At 36.4% G+C, this 27,641-nt stretch overlaps 1 protein-coding gene across 2 annotated transcripts in view; it reads left to right on the top strand.

Moving 5' to 3' along the window:
• The window catches only part of SMAP1 (small ArfGAP 1), an 88,592-nt gene that overhangs the window by 34,671 nt on the left and 26,280 nt on the right, over window positions 1–27,641 (top strand). The window contains exons 5-6 of one of the 2 annotated variants that reach the window (XM_050316910.1): window positions 5,526–5,603; window positions 9,660–9,740. In XM_050316910.1, the coding sequence (XP_050172867.1) occupies window positions 5,526–5,603; window positions 9,660–9,740 (159 nt within the window). The remainder of the gene's footprint in view (window positions 1–5,525; window positions 5,604–9,659; window positions 9,741–27,641) is intronic. The other variant, XM_050316911.1, reaches the window with a different exon arrangement.

The raw sequence follows: 27,641 nt of genomic DNA, 5'->3' as shown, positions 1-27,641 counted from the left end.
AACACCTTTACTGCACTAAATATGTTATGTAGGCACCTTAAGATGAGTAAATTGGGATGTGACAGGGTACATGAACAGTGAGTTTATAGTAGCTATTATTCAGAAGCATTCCATCATTGTCACGGAGAGAGGTTACTAGTTACCCCTCCCAATATTGCAGCAACCCGAATGGGTTTATTTGGTGGTCTGTGAAAAATCTGTGAATCAAGTGATATGAAGTATTTTTAAAATATGTTAATCGAGATAGGCATCAGTAGGAAGCACTGAAATACTGTACAAGAATTATGACTTGAAGCAGGAATAGTGAAAGGGAGATAAAATATTTTCAAGATCATTCTGTTAGAATGGGTTGTGTGATAGAATTGTAGAATAGCCTGGGTTGGAAAGGACCCTTGGACATCATGCAGTTCTCCCTGCTTAAAGTAGGGTCAGCTAGAACAAGTTGCTTAGAACCATGTACAATTGAATTTTGAGTATCTCCAGGGCTGGAGACTCCATGACCGCCCTGGACAACCTGTTCCAGTATTCAACCACACCTCCGCAGTAAAAAAAAAAAAAAAAAAAAAGAGTCAATTTATTCTTATGTTTCAGTGGAGTTTCCTGTGTTTCAGTTTGTGTGCAGTGCCTCTTGGTCCTGTTTCTGGATACCACAGGCAGCAGTCTGTCTGCCTTAGTCTTTACTCCTTGCCCACTCTCTGCCCCTCCAGCTTTCTTTCCTCCAGGCTAAACAGTCTGAACTCACTATGCCTTTCCTTGTCGGAAAGGTGCTCTGGTCCTTTAATCATCGTAGTGTGCCTTTGCTAGACTTGCCTCAGTGTGACCATGTCTCTTTTGTACTTGTGAGTCTGTGATGCTGGCTCATGCCCAGGTTGTCCACCAGGGCCTTGAGGTCCTCTTCTGATATCTGCTTTCCAGCCACTTGATACTGAACCTGTACTGGTACATGGAGTTATTACACTGAAAACATTGGTTAAGCTGGACAGGGGAAGCAGAAGGAACTTCAGTAAATTAAATTAAAATTAATTCTACCCCAAGCAAAACCAGCACAGGGAGACATTTTAGTAATTTTTAAAAAAGCCTTGCCAGTTAGCCTAAGGAACTTAAGAACCTTGCCAGAAGCCTAAAGTTTGTAGGTAAGTGTCATTAATAGTACATTACTGTTCTTATACTCCTTTCAGTATTTCAAGAGTAGGCCTCTTTTAAAAATGTCAAGCAATTGATGGTGTGTTTATGTGCATCTAATAGCAGTCTATAATTGCTACTACTTTAAGATAAATTGCTGATTATAGCGTTTGTCAACATTCGTTGTAGATGTAATAAAGTCAGAAGTCTTCTGAAAGAATTCTGAAAAATGTATGTAGCAGCTGAACTTAAAGCCGGCCAAATGAAGGCAGAGTAGTCCTCTTCTTTTAGGTTATTTCCCTGCATATTGTGTGTGTATAAACTGGCCACTCGAGGGCACCTTTGTATTTGTTTCAGCTGCAAACTTTCTGGGTGATTTGATAACACACTCATTTTTTAATCTCTTGAATCTTCTGCGTGATAACACCCTACACTTCATATTTAAATGGTAGCTTAGTATAGGTTTCTAAAGCTTTAACTGTAATCCTTTTTAATAATAGGCTAAATAATTACGTGTTTTACATCAAAAGCAGGATTTTGGAAAACTACAAATGAAAGTGAAAACTTTGTTTAGTACCTACACCTTAATGATCGATAGTGTTTGTATGACTGTTATGTATAATCAGAACCATGTTAGTACAAACCGAAGTAAAGTCATTCTGAGATTTTGTATGTTCTGTTCTCTGACAATTTGATTTAATGCTGTGCTTGTTTTAAGGTTTTTTTTCATTTACTTTTTTCACTTGAAATAGTAGTCTGGTACACAGACAAGACATTGGGTCAACTACTGTTTGTATTGTTGCTTTTACTGTTAACTCAGCATGTATTTGGATAGTGCCACTACTAAGTAATAACTTAATAAATATTATAGAAGTTTTTTATGGGGAAAATGGGGACAGATAACACATTGCCATGTAAGAGGGGCAGGTAACTGGACCAGTACTGTAAATCTGCAGATTCCTTCTTTTCTGATCTTACGTCTTTTGTGCACCACAGAGTGTCTCACAGAGCATAGGTGAAAATGAAGTCTTACAATTCTGTTGCATGTGTATGTAATTTCTTGCTTAGCACTGAAGGTACCAGATGCTTTAAAGACAGTACTGAGCTTTATTATGCAAAGTGGCTATTTTTGCTGTATTGTCATTCTGAAAAGGAGTCCCAAGACAGACACAACGGAAAGAGATTCAGGAATTGCTAAAAATTAAATGACTGCAAGTCTTCTGGTCTGAAGTGAGTTAGAAATTTTGTGGACATACAAGAAATATGGAAACTTAAGAAATAGCTCCTTGCTTTCGTTCTCCGTTTTAGGCAATTCCAAATTAACTTCTTAATCAAAAACCCAACTACTCTTAAGTTAAAAATGAAAATTACATATTTGGATGCTAGTTGTCATTCTGCAGTACATTCATAATGCACACAAGCACATCACCATTATTCTTTTTCTAGTAGTATGTATGATTGGTTGCAGGGGTCACCAGTGGTTTTGTCTGGTACTTTAAAGTGCCAATGATCAAGGATGTCTTAGTTGACAGCTTTCCAGAGCATAGTGCAAACGTGTTATCAGAGCAGATCAGCGTGTGCTTTTATACTTGAATTCTGGAGTATGACTGGAAATTGTCTTTTGGATTTTGATATAGATATTTAGATGTCTGTTAGCCATCACACCCAGATCCTTTTTCCCAAGGCGGATTTTAAGCTGCTCTTTCCCAAAAGACCCAAGTTCAGGACCTGGCACTTCACCTTGTTGAATCTTACTCAATTGGCCTTGCCCATGGATCCAGCCTGTCAGATCTCTCTGCAGGGCCTTCCTGCCCTCCAGCAGAGCAACACTCCCACCCAACGTGGTGTCATCTGCAAACTGACCAAGGCTGCACTCAATCTCCTCATCCAGATCATGGATAAAGATATTAAACAGGACTGGCTCCAATACTGAGTTCTGGGGAACCCCCTAGTGACCAACCACCAGCTGGATGTAGCAGCATTCTGCCTGGCCATCCAGCCAGTTTTTATCCAGCAGACGGTGCAGCTATCCAAGTCATGAGCAGCCGGTTTCTCCAGGAAAATGGTGTAAAAGTTTTTACAAAATTATAGGTAGACAATGTTCACAGGTTTAGCTTTGTCCAGCTGCTCGGTTTGATTGGATTTTTTCATTCAGCTTTCCTTATCTAGTGCAGTATGGTAGATAACAAATTTAACATGATGCAGTGGTGATAAAGCTGTTTAGCAGCCCAACCTTGTGCTGTTGCTTTCATTATATAAACTTAATCAGTTCTTTATACATTGTAATGTGTCTTCTCTTAAAGATTAGCTTCAGTCATATGCCTTTTGTACTCGTGCTTAGTTTAATATTTGCATATGTGAAGTGTGCTTTCAAGTTCTCTTTTTTTGCCTGAAGTGGTTGTAGTGCTACTGGTTGTCTTTAAACATTACACTTGGGCATTTCTCAACTTGTGCATCCTGTTATAAATCCCATGCTAGATAGTGACTGCATTTCACTCTGTCTTCTGCTTATAGCTTGCATGACACCTTTTCCTTGTTTCTATGATTCTTTACTTGATTACCAAAACTATAATAATTGCTTTCAGGCTTTCATAGGATTACCTTCTCCTAAATTAGATAATCCTTTAATTTATGAAGGTGATATGCAGATTGAGAAGAACTATTATGGGAATATGGAAGTTGATGCAAACATCTATAGTGCTCATTTTTCCCCTAACCCCCAAATGAAATTCTACTTACCTGGTTCTGTGTGGTGAATAGCTGTTACCTGCTGTTCACCTGTGAGAGCTATCAAGCTTAAATTCTAAAATCTGAAGCATACAAAAGAATGAAAGAAACCTCAAACCCAAACCAAGAATCACACTTTAGCAACTTGAAAGTATACTTAAGATGTTCCATTATCAGAATTTCACACATTTGCATTTAATTGAGATCTTAGTAAGGAACGTGATGTTATAGCCCGTAGTTCAATATCTTATATAGTTACCTTATAATTTTTCTGACATTATCTTGTGACAATGTGGTGCGGTCTGAATAAACAAGATCCCAATGTTCCTATAGCAACAGAATGCTACCATTTGAGAAACTGCTTCATTGCAGCAAATACATCCATAACTCTGCTAATAACCTGAGGATTTTAAAGCAGTAAATTTAGAAATGAGGATTCTGTTTCATATTTCTGCAGGTAAAATTTGTTTTAAATTTAAACCTTAGAAATATCTTATCTGAAGTTCTACACCACCTTCCAGCATAGCCATAGTTTCTGAGTTTGTAAAAATAATAAATATATATATTCTGTGAATATTCCATCTGTACAAGCAAAGGTACTGGTAGGATTTTCTGTAAGAATTAAAGGGTGCTTAGGCATGAATATAGTGTGGGGATTTTTAACAGCTTTCCGTTTCCTTTTGGTGCAAACTAGTTTTTCTAGGCTAAGTAGAAGCATGTCATCTAAATTGGTTATTGTGGCCCAACATAATGACCTGCTCTGTTACAGCTTTATTTATTTCTAAATTTTCCTTCTGTATCGTAGAGGTGATACAAGACAATCTAGAAGTGTCAGCTTTATAGCTCTGAAGATCTTCTACATGTTTGGAAAATGTATTTCAGTTGCATTTTTATAATAAGGCAATAGAAAGATAATGTTTCCATTAAAGTGATCAACTATGCACAGAGAAATAGGGTAGGAAGATGTATGAAAATACATTTTGAGAAATCCTATTTTCTTGAGCATATATAACTTACACCATTTGGATAATTCTGTAAGTCTAGTGGCATTAATACCAATCTTACATTCCAGTTCCTAGAAAAGAAGTGTGACTTGTCTGGGAGGTCTGTCAACCCACTGTTAAGATGCAGCTTTATATTTACCCTAAGCTCTTTAAGGACTTGGAGTGCTCTTAGAGAAGAATTAATTAGAACTTTAATTAACGTATAACTCTCAGAGTTATTTTGCATTCCTCTTAATAAAAGTATTCTGTTACAGTGAACAAGAACAAAGGCACTCTCTTCTCTCCCTCTCCTCTGGGACAGTGTGCCTTCGTGCTTCAGGACATTAATATTTCAGTAGTTACACTGGATAAAAATTGAACAATGGATGAAACCTAATTATTTTTTTTAGGCCTGTGATATGATCTTATCCAGATTCATTTTGTTATATTCTGTTCTAGTGAGTTTCATTATAAGTCACACTTTCCTGCCTGAAAGATTTCCTTTGAAACTTATACTCAGAAAAAAAAAAAAATCAAATATTTTGTCTCTTCTTTATGTTTCTTCTATGTTGTGTAACCACCATCACCAAAAGAAAAGGAATGAAAATCATGTCTCTTAGCCGCCTCTGCTCCCTCACTTCCCAGCTGTTCTTGCTTATTTTCTTTCTCATTTCTTTCCTCTGTTTTGTACAGATATCATCTTCTGATGCTGCTCAGCCTTTGGCATCCTCTCCTTCTCTGCAAGCTGCTGCTGAGAAGAGCAAAGCAGAGGTATTATTGATCTTGGGTGTAACTCTTATCAGGTTACCGCTTTGCACAAATGTTTACATTTCTATAGGATAATTTCACTGAGGTAACTTGAGAATTTGAATGGCTAGTAACACTTTACACATTTAAAATATTTCTCTCCTTTTTTCTTGGACTAGCTAAATGAAAAGAGCCGATACAGCAAGACAAAGCATATGTGGGATTGTTACCTCTTGATGTTTCTGTGTCAAAATTTTGGTTCTGCTCTGGTGTAGTGTCACAAAACTGTGGAAAAACCATTTCATTCTCAGCTAATGGGTATGAGTGACACTGTCCTGACTCCTCAGGAATAATTCTTGATATCTTTTTTTTTGTATTACTTGCTTGTTTCAGAATCTAAATTATCAGTATTATTCCAGCTATTTAGTTCATTCTCCTTGGAGATAAATGTAGAATTAATTTGACTCATACTAGTTTTAATATTCCTTCTAGCTGGGATATGGATATATGATCATGTTCCATTAACTGTTTAGAAGGGCCTTTCAAAAACTTAACACACAAACAAGGAGTAGATGAGGCATCATTTGTGTCATCTTTCAGTAACTGCCACAATTTGCAGCAATAATGAAATACATTTTTTAGACTGGGAATGCTCTTTCAGATACTTCACTCTAAGTTGAGATTCTATACAGTATATTAAATAGTTTATGATCTGATCATGTCACATTTTTTCCTTCTAAATACAGAAAATATGGACCAACATTATGAATTATTTTAGTTTGGCTGTATTTAAACATTAATTAAAATTTAAATGACAGTGTCATGGACTAGACCACAAGCCTCATTGAATTTGACGTGTTTTTTCATTATAGCAGGAGTAGTAGCAGCCACTTGGAATGAAATTTGCCTTCGCTTTCTTACTCACCTCTATTGATGCATTCTCATTTGAAAGTTCCTCTGTGTAACAGGATGCCATGCTGTTAGAAATAAAACTTGGGAAAAAACGGAATAATTTTTGCTTAGAATTTAAGACCAATATGAAGCCAATTTCATTTTATTATCTTCACAGTGGTTTTTGACTGCTTTTGCAAGTAATGAAACACTTGAGTTGAAGTTCTGGCATCAGTACAACATCTGAGAAATGTTTTTATTTTGTCTGAATTCATTTTTATCTCATGGAGCTGAGGCAGAAAGCTTGCATATTGAAATTGGGAAGCGTGAAGATGAAGGACTTTTGGGTTTCCAAGTACACGATGAAAATTAAATGAATGAAAATAAACTCATTGGGAATCAAGAGAGGTCCTGTGGGCTGTGTGAGGTGTGGAGGCAGAAACACTGGAGAACAGTTTAAGTCACCATGTATTCACTGTGAAACTTTCAGGGTTTTGTTAAGGGCAGTGAGAGGCATATATTTGTATTTGGTCACCTTTATGGAGTGTTTGCAATATGAAACTTTATGCAAACCCTGTTGGATCATGAAGTCCTGAAGATCAAATTTTCCAGATACTTTTTCCTCCAGAAGCAAGGTTTCTTTAACAAAACATATTTTAAAAAAATGTTGGAGTCAAGCTGGACAGGACATCCTGAAGACGATTGTATGCAAAACTTAAGTACTGCTTTCACTGAAACATATTCAAGCAAAGTTAAGGTACTCTGTTTGAAAATTAAGTATACTGTCATGGCACTTCCAACACCCTTTCCCAGGAGGAAAGGAAACAAATCATAGAATGGTTTGAGATAAGACCTTAAAGACCATCTAGTTCCAACCCCCTTGCCTTGGGCAGGGACACCCTTCCCTAGACCAGATTGCTCACAGCCCCATCCAACCTGGCCTTGAACACTTCCAGGGATGGGGCATCCACTATTTTCTGGGCAGCTTGTTCCAGTGCCTCACCACCCTAACAGCAAAGAATTTCTTCCTAATATCCAAACTAAACCTACTGTCATTCAGTTTAAAGCCATTCCCCTTTGTACTTTCCCAGTAGAGAGTCCCTACCCATCCTTCCTGTAGCCATCCTTTATGTACCAAAAGACTATAAGGTGTTTCTGGAGTCTTCTTTCTTCTCCAGGCTGGACAATCCCAACACTCTCAGCTTGTCTTCATGGGAGAGGTATTCCAGCCCACAGTCATCTTTGTGACACTTCTCTTGACTACTTGCTTCAGCAGATCCACGTTCTTCTGATTTTTGGGTGCCCCAGAGCTGGATACCAGAGGAAGGGTCTTAAGAAATCAGAATACAAGGGATAGAATCGCCTCCCTTGACCTGCTGGTCGCACTTCCTTTTGATGCAGTTGTCTAAAATGTAGAAAGGTTCCTTCAGGAGAAGAGATCAGGTTTATTTAAACTATTCAACTTGTGAAGGTTGGAGTGGGAAGTGGGGACAGAGAATGAAAGACTTTGGAAAAAGTTACTGCTGTGACAGTATATTTGAATGCAGGTTGGTCCTAGCGTCAGTGAAACAGTAATGTAAGAATGGCTAAGCTTCACTGAAAGGCATGGCTATGCATTTGTAATCCTAGTTCAAAAAGCCTACAAGTCACAGGCTGTTACGTGACCATAAAATAAAGCACTGCTCTGTATTTGTCCAAGTCACATGGACTTCTCTTGAACACCTTGCACTGCCTGAGGTGAGATACAGTTTTGGCAGCGCCTCTGTTTTGGAATACTATGTTCATTTTTGTGTTCCTAGTGTTCACTGAAATCTAAGATGCTCTGTGTTTCTTTTTGTCAAAACAGACATTCTAAATTCCTCTGCTGCAGTTTCATGACTGTGGTCATTGCTTTCTGTTGTTTGTAAGCAGGTGCTTGGTCTGATAGTCTCATTTTCCAACAACTGAGTGTTCAGGTTAATGCCTAATGAAATAATTCACAAGGTTTAGTGGGCCTTGAGTAGCCTCAATCCATCTGGTAAATTTGGTGAAAGTTTTGAAAACCAATTATTAGAAGCTGTGAAGAATATGTTACTTGGGTCACTCTGTGCCTGGTCCCCCAGGTCTCCCAATATATATATACTGGATGTTAAAAAGAAAAAAAACCCAAGCAGTCCATATTGACACAAACTGTAACCTAGTAAGCTATTTGATTTTTAATATTGGAGCTGCATAGACAGTTATCTAACCTCTCAACCTTCCTCCTAGTTTTGGGAAACTTGCTAAACAATAGTGTTTTGTGAAACAAAGCTGTTTCAAGCTTTGAACAAAGGGATACAAGTCTAATAACTAAAAAACATTTAGGAGTTAGTACAAGGTAAGCCCTTGTCTTAATCCATTTTAATGTTAAAATATACTCAGTAGTACTACACTGTAGTTGAACAAGGTAAATGCAGACAGGTTACTGGTCTAAACTACTAACACTTTTTCAAAGCAATTGCTGGCCTAAAAAGTGCATGTCTTCTGCATGTTATTCCTTAATGAATATTTTATGCTTTGATTCAGTCAGACTAAGTCTGTAATATTGGCACATTTATTAATTTAAAATCAAAATGAAGAAACTTCTGTAATGTCATTATGATGCGTTCAAAGTAAAGGGATCTTTTACGTTTTTGCTTTCTGAAACAACTAAGTCTTATGACTCAGCTAGTCTGTCATAGGTTCTAAGGCAACTTTTTATATTCAGGACTGTTTTCTAAGACACCTAGATTATCTTTTAAAAATTAGTAACTCTCTGCAGAAACCTGTGTGCAAATTGCCTTACTGTAGTTCTTTGATCAAGGTGACCGATGTCTGCCATGATAAGAGAGGTTATCAACAGTTAATGGAAGTACTTGAAGAGATGGGTTTTCTCTTCAGCTCTGCACAGTTCAGGAGAAGCAGCACTGGTTGTTTTTTTTTCCTTCTGCTTAGAGGCAGAAATGCAGATGAACAGGTGAAATAGTAAATTTCTTGAATTCTGAAAGTTACAGTATTTTTAGTAGTACTGTCTGAGCAAAATGAGCTTCACTTCTGGAAGCAGAGCAGATACAGGCATAAGCTCTGATTTAAAAGGGAATAACTGAAGATATCTGTTTATATTCTATATGGCTGTAGACATTCAATATGTTTGCAAATTGGGTACTAGCAAAATGCTTTTTCTTTTTGCAGAAGGAAAAAGAGAAAAAGAAAGAAGAGAAAAAGAGAGAGAGAGAATCAGAAAAACCATCAAAACAGTTAACAGCTGAAAAGGTAAGAAGAATTTATTTTCTACAGTTATTTTAAAGATTGCACATAGTATTAGACATATAGAGAGATTTGGGGAAAAAATAATGTCTGTGTATATATATACACAGACAAACACACTTGTGTGTGAATGTGTATATGAATAATAATCTGGTTAATCCACATGAATCATTTGCTTGGGCTGTTGCTTGCATGCAGAGGTTGGTTGACCATATGAAGAGGATGCGTCTAGGTTAAGATGGGAATTAAAAGTTAAGCTTTGTTAAGATTTAAGATCAGACCAAGAACCTAATTAAGATTTTAACTTGTACCATTGCTATTCTTGCACAGAAAATTTTCATTTTTATTGAGTCCTGTATTACCATCTAATACTGTCTTTCATGAGTGAATACATTTTAAACATAATTGTATAATTTATAGAATTTAAGTTAAAACTCTAGATAACTTGAAAATATGTAACTAGATCATGTCACAAAACATGACAGGCAAACCATTTAAGGTGCTTCTTCATACGGCTATGCTCAAACATAACGAGCAGCCTTAGCAACGTAGGTACAATTAAGATTTCAGGTACACGTCTGTATAGAGTTAATATTAAATAAAAATGAAATGGGTAATTTAAGTATTAGATAGAATAATTTATTTTACTACAGGTGTCCTCTCTCAGATTATGTGAATCCATTAGTATGTTCTGGTCTGCAGAATGCATTGGAGTCTCCATCTGTCAGTTTATTCCCCAACAGTGCAGTGTTGCAACTATGAAAAATGTTGTGTATTCATAGACTATGATTGCAGTTGTGTTTCTAATTCAGTTTTCAAATAGAGTTTTTTTCATTTTACATAACAAAACAAGATATAAAAATATATTCACACTTAGGGGGGAAGCCCCTATGCAATACAAACATCGTTTTTCTGAAATGAGAAAGCAGTTTTGGAATAAGTTAATGCAGAAGCCAACTTGGTTATGATCATGTGTGTAGCTTCACTGAGGAAGTGGAAAAGGATATCCTTATTCATATGGCAAGAGGTTAAAGCAAGTTTATGGGTGACAATAAAAACATTAGAGTTGTTGATTATTGAAGTTTTACAAGGGCATCCAGCCAAGTTAAATGTTTTATTCTGGCCCTTATAACAATATACTTTAGTTATAAAGGCTAAAAACATTTCTGTGTTTTGGAAATCTGAACTTCCTAGAGCCTAGAGGTCTACTTTCGGTCTGGGAGAGAGGGACACTTTCCCTTTGCAGGGATGCCTGAACCTTGTTATGTGACTGGTTAGGTGAGGAGAAAGGATAACAGAGCATAGTTACAGCTGAGGAGTTTTCCTAATACTTGAAATAAAACCATATTCAAATGCCACTGGTTAGATTTATATTTGAAAGCTCATTAGATTATCAGTTAATGATCAAGCAAATAAAAAGAAGTATTTTGATTTTAACTGCTTGTACTAGAAAATGTGGAATTTTGTAAATATCTCTGTATTAGGTAATAGTGCTGTTGTAGCAGCTGCAAAATGTTTGAAATATTTCACCGTATTTTATTTCATTATTAATGTGTCAACATTGATTGCTCAAATGGAACTCATCTGTGTGTCATCTTTTTAATTTAAGAGATTCTTCAAGCTTGGGATTTTCAGGGCTTTTAAAGATCACTCATTCAAAATAAACTGCTTTTAGACACAGCCTATAAACCTGACATATTTTAAAGTTGCAGTTGCTTTCTTAAATCTAAAGGAAAGAGACTTGTATCAAATACTTGTTTCTGCTGGAAAGTACTGGTGAAATAGAGAACCAGAAGGTTTTATTTTTATATACGAAATAATAAATTACTGCTTTTGTGGTGTGATTCTGCTTTAGGGAGATGATAAACATTAGTATTTCAGTAATAATTATATACTTCTCATCCAGGTAGAGACTGCCTATAGGATTTTTTAAATATTGTGTGTTGAATCAGGAGGGAAGTGCAGGCATCTTGGCCATAGTGTCATGTTTTCAGCAACCACATCAAGCAGTAGATGGTTATTTTTCCCACTTTTCACCTTCCTGGAGGAGGAAACACAATATGAGAATTCTTTGGACACTTCATATATAAAGTCACTGCTCACCTTTACTGTAGGCATGGTTTATCTCCAGTCTAGACATTCCAGGCTTGGAAAGTCAATGAATTAAAAATACATGAACAAGGAGCTGGCAGTTCTACCACAATTTTGAGACTTCTTTTACGTTAAGTTAGTTGAATCAGTGTTTTAATTGTCCTGTGGAAGAATCAATAAAGATGGAAAAAATTACAGTTCTTAAACCTGTAAAAAGTTGAATCCAGGGAAAACTTCAGATCTCTTTACAAGATGCTATGTACTTGTACAAGTCTTAAGTTTGTAGTGACTTCAGTTTCATCATCTGAGTTTAAATTTCTTAGCTCTTTAAACAGGAATATGCATCCTAAGCATTTAAGATGTTCACATTCAATTTGCGTGTTTTGATCTTTGCTTCATAGAACTCACTAATCTGCTCCTGCATCTGTGTAAGAGTCTTTCTGCCGTGACTAACTGATCTTTAGCCTTTAGCAAGCTGCATGTCCAGTGTGATTTCTGTTGTGTTTTCAAATATTGCTGAAAGCTTGTAGCATTGATTTAATAAACTTTTGATCCCAATATTGCATTAAGGTGTCAGGTAATTATGATGTAAAAGATACTATATTGATTATCATGCTATGATAAGTAAAAGGACAGAAAATCATCTTTTAGCTGATTTAACAATTGTGAGTTTTCTTATGAAATGGCTTTTCAGTAAAGAAACCTCGTGCTTAAAGTGAGTTTTGTGGGAAGTATTTTTTTATGAACGTTTGAACTTGAGACAGGGATTTCATATGGAGAGTAGAATTTCCTCAAGATCAGAGAGATCTACTGCAGAACAGTGAGTAGGATACTTATTTGACTTTTTTCTGGGCTGTGCGCTCTCTGTGACAAAATTACTGAACAAGATCTTACTGTGTCAGCTACCAACTGAGTCTAGTCCAGTGATTAGCATTTTATTGGAAGCCGCCAACAACATGATCTTCCACATCAGATCTACAGAACTCCTAATAAAATACGTGATGTTGCCAAGTTACTGGAAGCTGTAATGTTTTTTTTTTTGGTCTAATTGAAGAAAGTTGTGAAACTTGCATAAGTTACCCAGGGTCCTCCCTCCCCCTCTCCCTATACCATTTCCGCAATTGCAGACCTCAAGTTTCCTCAGTGCTTGTAATTAAAATAACTCTATCTTTACAGTTACTTGGGAGAAATGGGAAAAAAAAATTGCAAGAAAACTGCGGAAACAATTATTATGCAATTCATCATGACAGGAAAAGTGGGGCCAGTGGAGCTGAGGTGTCCAATCAAAGCCCAGTGTGTTTGCAAGCAGCACAAATGCCAATTTTAGCAGTATAAAAATGTGTTAAATTGCAAGAATAAATAATCACACTGAGCTAATTGTGTGCTTCTCAATGACTCCTGTGGGCCAAGAGCAAGAATAAAAGCATAAGGTAGACTGTCATGTAGTGAAAGCAAATTTTAGGTATTCCATACAGATAATTAAGAGTAAGAGATTTTAAATTGACTAAAAAAGTAAATCTCATGCTTTAAGACCCCATTTTAGTAGTGGGGAGGGGAAGAAAGTCTGTGATTTGACCACCAGCTTCTGTGTTTCATTGGTGGTTACACAAGAAAATCTTTAATTTGTAGATGGGCAAGAACAGCTGGACTTTTGCTGGATTTTTGCTAGCCAGTTTTTAAACTTCATCCTCCTGCCCACCCTGTCATCAGCTGCTGAGGAGCTTTTCCTTCTTATTAATTACCCTTTTGCACAGCTGAAGTTAATGACATTTCCCAAATCAGGGATGATCTTCTTTTTTCTTTTCTTCTTTTTTTTTTTTATTTTCTTTTCTTTCCTGCTTATGCTGACTGAGCAAGTTCTCAATTCAGGAGCAGAGTAAACAACCTTTTTATTTCTAGTGTGTCTACTGAGTAGAATTTTTGTTCATATTTAGGCAATTGAATGTACTCAGTTTAGAATCATTTGGTGACTTCAAAAAGAAATACGTAGCCTAAATATTTTACTATGTGAGGGAGCTACCAAAGCCTCATAGTAGTTTTTTTAAATAAAGATTTAAACCGTGCAGGTAGTTCAGGTAAAGCTTCTTTTCACAGCACGTAGGAGCACTTTAGGTAAGCTTCATTCTACTTCTTTGTGCAGCACGTTGGAGCAGGCTCTGTGCGCACCCCATGCACCTTGTACCTGTTTTCCACTGAAAGGAAGCACGGAAGGAAAGGACATGGGGTCCATTTAGGTCTTCAGACTGAGTGATCAGGACTATGAGGGACATAGCTGGGACATGGCCAGTGCGTGAACTGGGAAGATTGTGTACCACAAGGATAAACAAGAGCTGCAAAAAGTGAACTGAGGATGACTGTTCACAAGTGATCCAATGGTATAAGGAATAACACTTCATTTAGTAAAGGCACTTGCATTTCTGTTTAGAACAGAGAACTTGGATTGAGCTGTATGAATGACTTGAGTTTCAGAGCAACTAGGACCGTTCTAGGTTTTTTCAAGACACTGTTTATGTCCTCTTGCAATACAAATGCAAACAGAAAAGGCCTAACTGGGTATAATGTCTTGAGGCTCTGGTGTGTTCCCAGGGTAACGAAGGAGAACATTCGTATGCTTAAATGTTCAGATTTTTGTAGTACTGAACTCTTTATGTAGCCTAACTTTTAAATTAAGAAAATCTGGTGTACAACAGCACTAGCAATCCAGAATTAAGCCAGAAGTTATTTGGAAAACTGTCCATGAAAAATGTGGTATTTCTGATAACCAAAATCAGAAAGTTCAGCTAAGTCCATGACACTGAATGCTTTGGAAATGTTTGGGTTCAGCACTGTGTAGCTTTCTCTGGTGCTTATTTTAGAGGTTTCACATGAGCTGAATACTTTTGTGAAAATATTGTAATGTTTTCACTGTAAAATACTGCATTGTTGAGGACCATAGTTACTGTGAAACCACATCTAATTTATTGAAGTAAACCCTTTTAAGATAAGATTGTGTTGTACTGGAACAGAAAAGTTAAATGGCTAGGGTGTAAAGAACAAACTATTTTTTCCCCACAAACTACTTGTGCATGTTGACATTTAAAGGTAAGACTTTTTTCATTCTGCTGAACATACCAGGATGATAAATGTTTCTGAAGGATTGCAGAAGTTACACTTGATTAACTGAAGTACAATATGACACTGTGAGTTTAGTTTGTTTTATTATATTACATTTTGAGTTTGAAACTGGCTCTTGTTTTTATGTAGAGTTATTTCAAATGACAGGAATAGGTCAGTTGGAGGTTATCTTTCAATGGTGTTATATCAAATGCTGTTTTTCTTCCCCAAAATGGCAGCTTAAACTCAGCAGTAACAGTGAGCTGCTGTTTCTCAGTTGGCTGGTACCAGCCAGCACCAGATGACCTGCATTACAGAGGTACAGACAGCAGTTTATTTGCATGTAAAAAGTACTGGAGAACACCCCAAATAAAAGTGAGAGCCAATCATATTAGGACCTTTTCCCCTTCATGTAGGAAAAACAATGTGTCAAATACTCATTTAACCAAATAGAAGAACTTAATGTAACTTATTAGGATGGTGTGTGTGTTTTTCCCTAAAGACCAGCTAAACCTCCCACAGAAATTAACCTGCCTGGACAAGTGAGGCAAGAGGAACTATCCATCTCCATTAGTTCTCTGTGATGTTTTTATTTACCCAAAGTATTCCAAATTATCATCCTAATAATTTTGTACAAGGATAAATTAATTGGAACAAATAATGCACTAACATTCTCCTCTTCTTTAAGACTGAGTAGCATGGTGAGAATCGGTGGAAGAATGAAAGCCCTCAGAGTTTTTGGTGTCCACCAGTTTGGTGGAAGTGATGTGTTTAGGTATTTATTTTAAAGTTGTAGGAATAAGTTTACTCACAAATACTGCCCTGAATGATAATTTAAGTGTGGAATTGCATTATAAATATTCTAAATGTTTTCTTTATTTTGATACTGTATTGATGATACATTTACTAAATCACGTGAACAACTTGAAATGTTGAAAACATTTCCCTAGACTTCTAAGCCTTATTTACCTTTCAGATGAATTTAATTTTAAAGTTTTTTCCTTTTGATTTTTATATGAAATGTAATATAATTTTAAATTATAATATATAAGCAATCATATTTATCACAGGAACAGAAAAATAGAAACGTGTTTTGGCCTCTTGGTTGAATACATAGTCTTATTTATACTCTTAGTCCTTATTTTCACAAATTCAGACTAAGTAGATATGAGTTAAAGCTCAGGATTTAGGAGTATGTGATAAAAAATAGGACAACCTGTTTCACTTCCCCCTGTTCCTACAAAGGGTGAAGGATTTTAAGGCTTCTTGTTCTCTCAGTCTGCATTTTACAGACTATGGACCTGTCTCAACCTGGTTTTACATTTCTAATCATACCTTTTCAGTCTTGCAGGAGATCAGATTATTTTTGGTTCTTTGGTTGTTTTTAATGCTAATCTGGAGAAAGGCAAATTAAATTAGATTCTTCCCGAAACTGTGCTATTCATTCTTTTGTAGGTAACAAAGAACTCCTTATACTTGAGGATTGCTTTGAAAAATAGTCTTACTTAATGAAATTAATCTGTCATGGCTCTTATTACGTATTGGAAGTTGTAGACAAAGAAATTAAGAAATAGATATTGCAGGTAGAAGCAACGAAAGAGAACCCTTTTTTGTCAGGAAAAAAAGGAAAAGGTTTTATCTATTTAGTATTGGAAAAGGAGTCAATGTTCAGGAAGGGTATCACATTTTTTTCCTCAACCCAGTGCATCTTTGCTGTTAGTGTTAAATTCTCTCAACTCTGGTCTACAGCAGAACAGTCTTTTAATGTGGGTGTTTTTTTAATTCTATACAAGTATAATCTAAAAACTATGAGAACAAGCTTGAGCGTGTGTTGCTTTGGTTAAGTTTTCCTTTGTTTAACTTGCTAAACTGTTTTTAACAAAAAACTGTTGTCAAGTGTGCTTAGTTTTAATTGATCTTCAGTTACATTTTTGCTCCATGTATGTTCAAAATATAATACTGCCTTGGCTTTCCAGTTGATAGTACTTATTAACAGATAGCATTTTCAGCTCCTGCTAAGCTTCACCTTTTTTCCTGGTGACTTTGAGAAAATTAGGTAAGCAATGTTACATATACTTATTTGTATCTTGCACAAAATAAAGTGTGCACATTTAAGCAAGCATGAACTAAATCAGCCTTATTTCGTGGCTGGATGCTGTCTTTTGAAAAAAAAAAACATCTGTATGACCAAGACTTACTCATTCTAAGACATTTGAAACCATAGGAGCATTCATGATTGAAACTGCAGATATACAATCTCATCTAAAAGGTTTTATAAAAATTATAGTACTAGTTAGGAGATTGTGTACAATCAATCAAACGTGCAGGAACAAAATGCATGACACTTCTACTGAAGTGGTACTGATACATGGAACTGAATGTAAAGAAGGATAAGGATTGGATGAGATGAAGTTGATAAGAGGAAAAATAATTTAAATGTCACTCAAAATAATAATCCTATCTTGTTTTGAATAATAGGGTTCCTTTGTTTTCCTAAAATAATGCAAGTATTGGAGCATGAGCAAAGCAATCAAGTGTCTTTGTGTGTTCTGTTTCATTTTATCATGCTTAAGCTAGAAAGTGCTTAATCTCAACAGTGTGGGACCATCAAGGTAGGGCAGTGGGGTTGTGGGAGGCCCTGTCAGATGTGCAGTCCTACTGAAGAGTAAAGATATTGACTTATTTTTCATAAAAAATTATTTTAGATGTTACTGATAACATTAAATCTCCATCATTAACTTAAGCTTTAAATTGTTTAAAAAAATAATGCCCTAGGAAGTTTCAACATTGTTCATGGCACTAAAACAGTTGCAGAGACAAGGTTTTGACTCTGGTATTCTTCCTGTTGCATGATTATTTCTTCACAAAATTAACTCAAAGGTATTTGGAAGACAGCACTGTATCTGTGGTAGAGATAAAAGCAAAAGAAGATAGAAGGAGGATCTCTTAATACAGTTCCAGGGAAGTGGACTAGTTTCTTACTCTAGATAATTCTGTAGGATCATAAGTATGATGCAGAATTAAGTTATCAGTTACCTAATTGCTCAAGTAACTAGCATCTCTATTGCTAAATTCCTTTCATATATCTGTCAGAACTGTTAACCCATCTGCAATCAATTGCCTCTTGGCCCTGTGGAAAAAAGAATTGCAATTGGATGAGCTTGTCTTTCAGTTTCACTTGAAATTTTTCCTTTATAAAATTGGCACCTGCAGCTAGAAGAAAATGGGGGCAGTTCTGATATTCGTCCCCGGGCATGTCAGTGTACTACTGAAAAATAAATCCATCCTGCCTCTCTACTCAGCAACTGCTGTCTCTCTCAACTTGAGGATATTTTATTTCATGTCAGAGGAGGATGCTGCAGGCTTGTCTGTTAGGGCAGAGGGTGCATTTTACACTGTGTAGTAACATGGATAACTTCTGATCAAGGTAATACACAGATTTTTTGTCTTATGTACCTAAGCCTCAGTTTACACTGTAAGAAGGTATCATCATGTCTTTTTCTTTGGTTTAAACACAGATTATTTTAGTGGTAAACAAAACAGGTTGGGGTGATTTTTAGCATAAATGTTGAAATGGATGACTGAACAAACTAATCAGAGGCCTTGTAATATCACTTTGAAGGGCCAGTTGTAAAACTTCAAAATCTTTGAAGCTGTGAATCTAAAAAATTTTAGCAGTCCCTAATTTTTTTAAGGATTATTTAAATATTAACTCTCAGAATATTTAGCAATTTCATATAGATTCATATTACTTTAACTGGAGGATTGAAAACAAAAAGAAACTTGACTAATCTCCATTGGAGATGTAGGCTGCTAGACTGGATTGTGGCTACAGTGATTCTTGATAGTTGATGTTTAAAGTTATGATACGTAGGGTGAAGACAAAGAAAATGGAGCTTACCTGAGTAAAGAGAAATCCATTTTGGTATTGTATATGATAGGTTAAAGTTACTTGGCTTTCAAAGCAATTGTTTCAAAGTGATTAACTTTGAAATGAGAACAAAATTAAGGAAAAATTCCCCCTGACTGGCAGAAGCAACACATACAGCTAATGATGCATAAGTATTTAATAAACACTTCTTCCTCTCACTAAATTCTGAATTTGTGAAACACAATTATGTATTTCTATGTGAGGATGATAAAGTACTTGTCAGCTCTTTTCTAACTTTCATAGCAATTACAGAAAGCAACAAGCTGATACAGAAGTAAGAAAAATTAACCTAGGGGACTATTTCAGTCTGATTAGTTGTTGGTGACAGGATTGAATTTCCATGGAGCTAATTAAGAGCCTTCTTTAAGTGGACCTCTAGTAATAAATACCTCTAGTATGCTTAGACTTCATAAAGTGTTTGTATTGTACTGCTTGCCATAGTAGTAGAAAAGATGCTAGTACAAGGTATTAGTCCAACTGTGTGAAACAGAACTCTGTTAAGAAAAGTCCTAACTCAGAGGCTGTTTATATGAAACAGTATTCAGTATGATGCTGTAAGACTGTGACTAAAACATAAAGACTGTAAGAATAAGAGGAAAAGCAATAGGGAGGAGCAAAAGAGTAAACTAATGAGTGGAAACAGAACAGAGCTTCTCCTAGTCTATTGAAGGAAAGTGGTGAGGTGGGTCAAGGAAAGAGATTCTCTCCCAGGAACCCTAGGCAAGTAAGGGTTGATAGCATACTAGGCTATAGGACTTCTTGTGGAATGCAGAGAGAAAAGAATTTGGGGGTAGGGCAGATAATACTGCATGAATCTTACAATGGGATGTTTAGGTGACACAGACCAAAAGCAAGGAAATAGAGGAATCGAGGTGGATTGGGGTGTAAGAAGCATGAGGAAGCAGGGGGGAAGGGAATACAAAGGGGCAGTCACATACATGCAGGTTGCTGGGCAGTGTGCTTGTCTGAGTCCTGCGCTTGATCACCACAGGTTATTCTGTATACGTCCCACATTCTGTTTGCAACCATGTTGTGAGTGACTGCATTGTCTCTTCTGTGTCTGTGTGTAAACATTAGCAAACTTCAAGTTGAACTACCAGACTAATAGGATAAGAAGCTGATGTTGACCACTGGAAAGGGACTGCAAGTCTGAGGGAATCTGAGGGTCAGCAGCTGTAGAGACCAGCATCTAGAAGCTAACTGTTGCAAAGGCAGCATGTCCAACACCAGCTGCTGGAAACAAACATTCTGTGATCATGCATATTGTGTAACAGGTAGCAAATTTCATGCTGGAGTAGCCAGTGAGTGAGATATAAGCACCAGGAAAGATCCAAGGTGTGAGCTGGTTGCTGGCTAAGCGTGGAGAGTCTTGATACTGGGTTAATATAGAATATAATATATTCTATATTCTATATCCTTTATTCATCCAGTATGGATGATATATTGGATCCTATATATATATATCCTGAGCTTCTATAGGAGGCTCAGAGGGGACCTTATCACTCTCTACAACTCCCTGAAAGGAGGTTTCAGTGAGGTGGGGACCAGACTCTTCTGCCATGCCTGCAGTGAGAGGACAAGAAGAAATGACCTGAAACTAAGAGGAGAGATTCAGATTAGGTATTAGAAAAAAAGGTTTTCACTGTTGGTGTGGTCAGGCATTGGAATAGGTTGCCCAGGGAGGTGGTGGAGTCACCATCCCTGGAGGTGTTCAAGAAGCATCTGAATCTGGCTCTGGGTGATGTGGATTAGTGGTTTAGGGTTAACAGTTGTAGTGCTGGGTAGACAGTTGGACTTGATGATCTTAAAGGTCTCTTCCAACCTTGATGATTCTGTGATTCTATGTCTCACTCAAAAAATATTTTTCAGCAAAAAAAAGCACTTTTGTTATAGTTAAGGAACAGATTGCAAAGCACACCTTCATGAATAGGGATGGAAAGGATTTCTTGCGTTGGATTGTTTTTTTACTATGAGTTCAGTCAGTTGCCATGCATGAATCAGCTCATTCTTACCTGGAAATACATGAAGAAGGAATTACAAATACGTGCCCTTTAGTTCTGATTGGGTTCACTGATGTATTATGTACGACTTGACAGGTTTTTAGAAGGGAAGTTATAAAAGAAAACATTAAATGAGGAACTGGAACTAATACAGCTGCATTATTGTAATCTTGCCTTGGCTAATGAGTGTGATAGAAGTCAAGGAGAAATATGTAAGCTAAGTTCATATAACCATAATAATGTGATTCAAAAACTGAAGGTGTATTTAACATAGTTTGTAAAAATACAAACTCTGTTTATTGCATTTCACAGCTTGCAGACTGAGATGCATTAAAACACTTTGACCCTAATCCGATTTATAGATCTCATAATGGGACACTGGATTTGCCTTAAGATGGATCTGTTTAGATTTTCTGCTTCATAATAATTTCTTCTAAAAGATTAAAGCCCCAGGTTTTATTGGATTAAAAGTAGAATTCTTGCATTTTATCTAAATCAAGTTCTGTGACAAGATAATACAAAGCAGGAAAAGGGTTGATAAACAGCTTTTTCTCTACCTTTTGTGTCCTTGTAAACAGGTCCTTGCTTCTGGGCTCAAATGCAGTAATTTCAAAGATTTAGAGCTGCAGCAAACTCTGCTCAAGTCCTTGCCCCCAGAATCCCTGGAAAACTTGGATACCTCTGCACTCAAACTGTGTGCCTCTCCTGCTCTGCAGTCTTGCCATCCCTAGATTGGCTTCAGGTTCCTATTTCTTATTGTGACCATTACCTAGCAGTCATCTTGCAATCATTTGCTTTTTTTGAAGTATCAAGCAGGAAAAAGAGCTTTCTCTCTTTTTTTTTAGACCCTGCTCTGAACTTATCAGCTTCAAGAACTTAATATACTGAAAACTGAATGCACAGAACTAGTATTTCAAATATGGTGGTTATTGTATAGATTTAATACATGAATATAAGAATTTAAAGGATTTATCTTTGATATTTTGCTGTAGTCTCAGCAGTAACTATGAAAAGACAGCCAACTTCATTTGAGGAAATTATGCTTCTCTGTGGTTCATACTTGGTTTTGAGCAAGGTAAAAGGGCCTTTGAGGTTGTCTGATGCATTAGAAAGGAACTAAACCTATCCAGCTAAGTATAAGACATGAAAGGTTTTAATCCTTCTCGGAATACATTACCTAAAGTAAATGAGATCTGAGCCAGTGTTTTAAATTCAGTTAAAATACAATGTTAGTACTGCACGGTCAATAAGTAATAACAAAGGAATAGTCTTAATCCATTTTCATAGAGATGATTAGCATATTAGCCTAGACCAAGATAAAATCATATTAATGGAATAAGATTATGGAGTAGGGTCTGTTAGCTCTGCCGTGAAGTTCTTAATTCAAATTACTGAAGATATAACACATTTTACATAATCTTGTTCAAGTACCTTGCTTTAACTTTGAAAATCTAATGAAATCCATATACCCAGAGTTTCAAAGTGAAGATGTGGATCCAGGACCACTTAAAAAAGTTTGCCTTTGAGAGTGTGTTTTGTCTGAAGGACCTTCATGTGTACAGAATCAGATTTACAACAAAAAATGGCAATTTGGTTTTGTTGATTTGTTTGGTATAAATGCCTTAAATTGGCTTATGCAGGTCAGTGTGAGTAGTTCAGTGTCTGTGAGTGACTGGAATAATAGCAATTAATAATAAACTTAATAAACTTATTAATAATAAGTTAATAATAAGCTGATTAATTAAAACTAACCAAATTAATAATAAATTATTAATAAACCTAAATAATAAACTTACATTTTCCCCTTGGGTTGGCTGTTTGTTTGCTTTGTGGTAATCCTAGTTTTATAAATGAGAATGGCAGTTTTTGTTGCTGTTGTTGACCTGCAGGTTTTTCTGTTGGTTGGAAACGAACAGAGTTTGTTTGCAGGGTCACTGCAGTCTGTGCATAATGATAACACTGTAACATAACTCGTATTTCAATATAGTATGCCTGTTTTCTGGCTTTTTTGCTAGTTCAGCAAAATAGGAGTTCATCACTTGCTAAAAGTATCCTGAGTTTTGAAGAGTTAGTCTGATTTCTAAGTTTCTTCTTCATCCATTTCAAGTCTGAAGAAAAAAATCTTATGATATGATATGGTATCTTATGGGATGGTAAACAGAATAACACATTTCATCTTTAATATAATTTAAATATAATGAAAAGATTAATTTTTACTTGTATGCATGTCAGGTACAAAAGCTGTAAAAACATTCTTTAAAAATGCTAGGATGCCTATGTAAGTAATGCTGTAAATAGATATGGACTAAACTTTGGATAGCTTAAATATATGAGCTGTCAGAAAAACATATCTACAAACCTATTGCAAGCTTCTAGTCAATTACTAACATTATTTTCTCATATGGCAATTCTCAAATGTTTATGCTCTCTTGCAAGTTTTATTGCAAGCAGGTAATGAAAAGGGAAGGAATCCAGTTGCTTTATGCACATGGCAAGCTATTCCCACCTAATAAGAGGAAAGGAACACTTTTGTTCAGTAACCATAGAGGCGTATATGAGCTCTAGTGAGTAAACTGGAAATTGCTTTTAAGTGCTTTTCACAAAATTATTTGATGGATCTTCAGCTTTCATAAAGCTGCTTATAGTTAAGGAAGGGTATGTAAGTTAGAAATGCATTGGTAGTCAGATCTGTTTTAAACAGGCTGAGTTCTGGATTCATATGAATTTTTCATTGAAGTAGAAAATTGAGGAAAATGTGCAGAGAAGTATTTTTTGTGTTTAATATTAAAATATGAAAGAAAATAGGAGCAGGTAAGTGGACTGGACAGCTGATGAACCAGATTTTTGACAGTGACTGATACCTTGCTTCAGAGTAGGATAGACTTTTTACATTAGTAACTTACTATTGCTCTGACTGCAGAGTTTTTCTACATCAAGGCTGTTAGTCATGTGGCTTATGTCTTGCACCATGTATACTACCCCTATTAATTCTCTCACACAATGTAAATAAGTTCAATGATAATCCTAAAAGCTGGTGTTGAAACCTGCTAAATTATTTACATTAGTATCTTTTAGTAGTGAATTTAGCAAAAGTTCCGCTGGTTTTTGAAATATTTGTTGGGGGGTTACATTTCTACTGGGTGTCATGTCTTCTAGAACTGTTAAACCCTTACAATCTGTACCTATGAAGATAATTCACATAAGGTCACAAAAGCAGAAAATGGAAACCTGAATCACCCATTTATAATGAAAAATAACCAGAGTATTTTCACTCTGTGCTGGCACATTTGAACCAGGCCTTACCAAAGAAGTTTGTTTCAGCCCTGTCAATTCCAATGCAAAATGTCAGTTGCTCTGTCAGAGGAGAGTGTTCTGATGAACAGGAACATGCAGAAGAGTAGTCCAGAAATTTAGACTGACCATAGGCTCTGGAATGTATGATCATATTAAAAAACATATTCTGAAAGGATAGCAGTGTCCTTAATCATTTCACAAACTTGAATTATTTTTCTGTTTTACTATGATAGTAATTAAAAAAGGTCAGTGGGGTAGGCTGCAGAGCAACATAGTTGCTGCTAGATCTGAATACTCTTACCATTTTCTCATTGAAAGTCTAACACCAGAAGACCTCATGTATGTTGTCTGTTCTGTCAACCAAGCGTGCTGCTATAAAGCTTTCCACTTCGCACTTGTCTTCCCCTGCCCATCTTGTGCACCTAGAGCTATACATGGTGCTGAGAGTTGGGAAAGGACAAGCTTGTTGTTTCTCAGAAAGGGAGCATTTGGTAACACCAGCTGCAGACCTCACAGCATCCTGAACTTAATAGATGTGTGACAGTCAGTCTTGCCTGTGAGATGACCGGGTCCCCTATAGGCAGCATCATATGTGCTGTACTATAATCTTTGTACAGGCGGAAGGAGGAAGACTGACTTGGTAATGCTTTCATTTTTTAATCTTTTTTTTCTGAGGCAGAATGAATCAGTTATATAATGGTTATCTCCAAAAATAGCTGGCTGAGGAAAATTGGGTGGAATACCCCACAGACACCCTGGACTTCCTACAGTATATGACTTAGGTGTTACTTAGTGTTCTTCATGATCTCATCTCCTGCAGACTTGCTGCCTCAGTTTCTGTGAGAAAGCATTGCTGCCCATACCAGGGATTGGGAGTTTGCCTTTGGATGAGTCTGTTGCAAAACTGTAACGCTCCGATTCAGAAGTTCAAGGCTTGTGTATGCTAAGCTTCAATAGGAAGACTGAATTTGGGAATTCACTGTGGTTTGTAGGAGGAGTTCCATATGTAGGAGCATCCCTTCGCTCAGCTGAGGTCAGCTGTCCCAGCTATGTCTCCTTCCAACTTTTTTGCTCAACCTCAGCCTATTGCTGGGGGTAACCTGGGCAAAAAGAAAAATCCTTGAGTGCTGTGAGAGCACCGCTCAGCAATAGCCAAAACAATGGTGTGTTACCAATAGTGTTGTAGCCACACACCCAAAGCATAGCACCATATCAGCTGCTATGAGGAATGTGAACTCTGTCCCACCAGACCCATAGAGGCAATTAGTTTGCAAAATACATGGTATAAAGTAGCTGTCAGTTCTCTTGTCCTTGTCAAAGAACCATCCTCATTTACTGGATAATTTGCTTTAGAGTAACATATAAGAGAGAGAAACAAGTCTGTAAGTCAGCTCCAGAACTTAATGTGTGAATAGAATAATTACAGTGTTACTTGCTGATTTATTTGGTTTTATTTAACTCAAGCAAAGTATTTCACATAAATTAGATTGAACTAGAATGGTGTAAGTAGTGGTATATTGAGGGCAATGCATTGTGAGTGTTCAATAAAGGTAAATATTGGTTTCTATAAAACACAGCTTTGTTTTTTGAGACCTATTTTCTTACCAATTTTTAAAAATTAAACTTCAGATAACCTCTATTGTTGCACAAAATTTGTAAAGAAAGAACAACAACATTGCAACATTAAATGCAGTTTGCTGAATTAAAAGATACCCTTTCATGATGGAATGGAAACTTTCTCATTCTGTGTAAATTGGCAAGTTATTAAGAGTTCTTTTCATCTTTGAGGATATAGTCAGAATTGGAGCAAAATAAACCTCAAAACTTTGGTACAGATTTTTGTAACTTTTGCCACCAAATCCTGATGGAAATTACTTTAAAATCTTGGAGCTGAAATTGGATGTAAATGAACAAGATTGGTAAGTGATTAACCCTAACACTTTCTAATGGCAGGAAAATGAGCTGAATTAAATCCTTGCTGGTATCTCTGTGAATTGCAAGAAGACTGGTACAGCTCCCTCTAATGAAGGCATCATCTCAATGTGAGATTAAAGTAGTCTTGTGCACTTAGTTGCTTTAAAATCAAAATAAATTACAGGTGACCTGATCTTCTATACTGTTGTCTGCTTTTGGATTTTATTTGTGATGGTTTCTTAGCATAAAACATTGAAGTTGACCAAGGTGTAATGTGGAGGTATACGGAGATTGCCAGCATATGTATTTCTCTCCTGTAATTTCAAACCAGTGACAATGTGTGGGAAATTAAGTGAAGGTCCAAATATTCATCTCTGTATTTTCTTCTTTTGTTTTCTTTTAATAGGAAAGAGATGCTGCTTCTTATCTGTAAACATAATTCTCAATTGTTCATTTTGGTAGAGATAAACTACCTAAACTTCCTAAATATTTTACAATATTTGCTCTTTAGATACTGAAAGGTGATTTATCTTGTTACCTAAGGACTACTCACAGATGTAGTTATTAGTACCATACTGTCACATTATTGTACTGTAGATGTACAGCAGGAAAGATTTAGATGTAGCTTGATTTGGGTATAAAATTGGGAGTCAGTCATCACTGGATACTACACAGAGAATTGAATGAGAGCAGGAAGTTTAGAAAGGAATTGTTTCCATAATAACACTTCCAGCAGTTATCAACAGCATCAAAAGCCTTATTGAAGTAAAGGAAGATGCTACACAGTGCTCTCCCCTTGTTTGCCAAGACAGTCATGACATTGTAGAAAGTTGTTGGGTTGGTCAAGCATGACTTCCTCTTGGTGAAGCCATGCTGATTCCCCCAGTCATGTTCTTGTCTTTTATGTGCCTGGAAATGGTTTCCAGGTTAGTTGGTCCATCACCTTCCTAGGTACTGAGGTGAAGTTGAGCAACCAGTTGTTTCCTTGGTCTTCCTTTTTGCCCCGAAGATAGGAATGACAGAAGAGTGTATTTAAGTAAAAGGTTAAAAGGACAGCATTGGAAAATAAACCAATAAAGGATTACTGTATACCAGTTACTTGTCATCTACATGATTGCAAAAATGTATAGTGCCTATACTGGATCTGAGTAATGAGTGTGTCCCTTGTCCTCTACTGAAAATATGTGCTTTATAGATGAAAATACACGTAAAAGATTGCAAGGTTTATTTGCTTCCATAATTTGGCAGAAGTATCTAATACCTGCTGAATAGGGGATAACTTAAATTGATTACTGTGGCTCTTTTCAAAACAATGGCTCAGTTTTCCTTAAGGCAGAAACTTGTGAGTCATGCTAGATACTAAGCTGATCGTGTGGAGGATGCATAAAGCTTGTTCTGGCTTCAGTTTTTTTCAGATGATATTTGCAAATAAACTATTTTCAAAATAATTTAAGGCAGCGGGCATTGCTTGCTTTCAATAGGTACTCCAACATGAGAACCACCTTGAAGAGTAACGTAGTGGCCATTAGTCACAACTGTGAAAAACTGCAGTGTAAGGCCTGCATATCAAAGATTCTTGATGCT

Source organism: Myiozetetes cayanensis, unplaced genomic scaffold (assembly GCF_022539395.1).
Source record: "Myiozetetes cayanensis isolate MyiCay16 unplaced genomic scaffold, myiCay2020 scf2-11, whole genome shotgun sequence".
In the NCBI taxonomy this organism is placed as follows: domain Eukaryota; kingdom Metazoa; phylum Chordata; class Aves; order Passeriformes; family Tyrannidae; genus Myiozetetes; species Myiozetetes cayanensis.
Note: the sequence above shows the minus strand (reverse complement) of the source record. Positions and strands in the feature narration are given on the sequence as shown.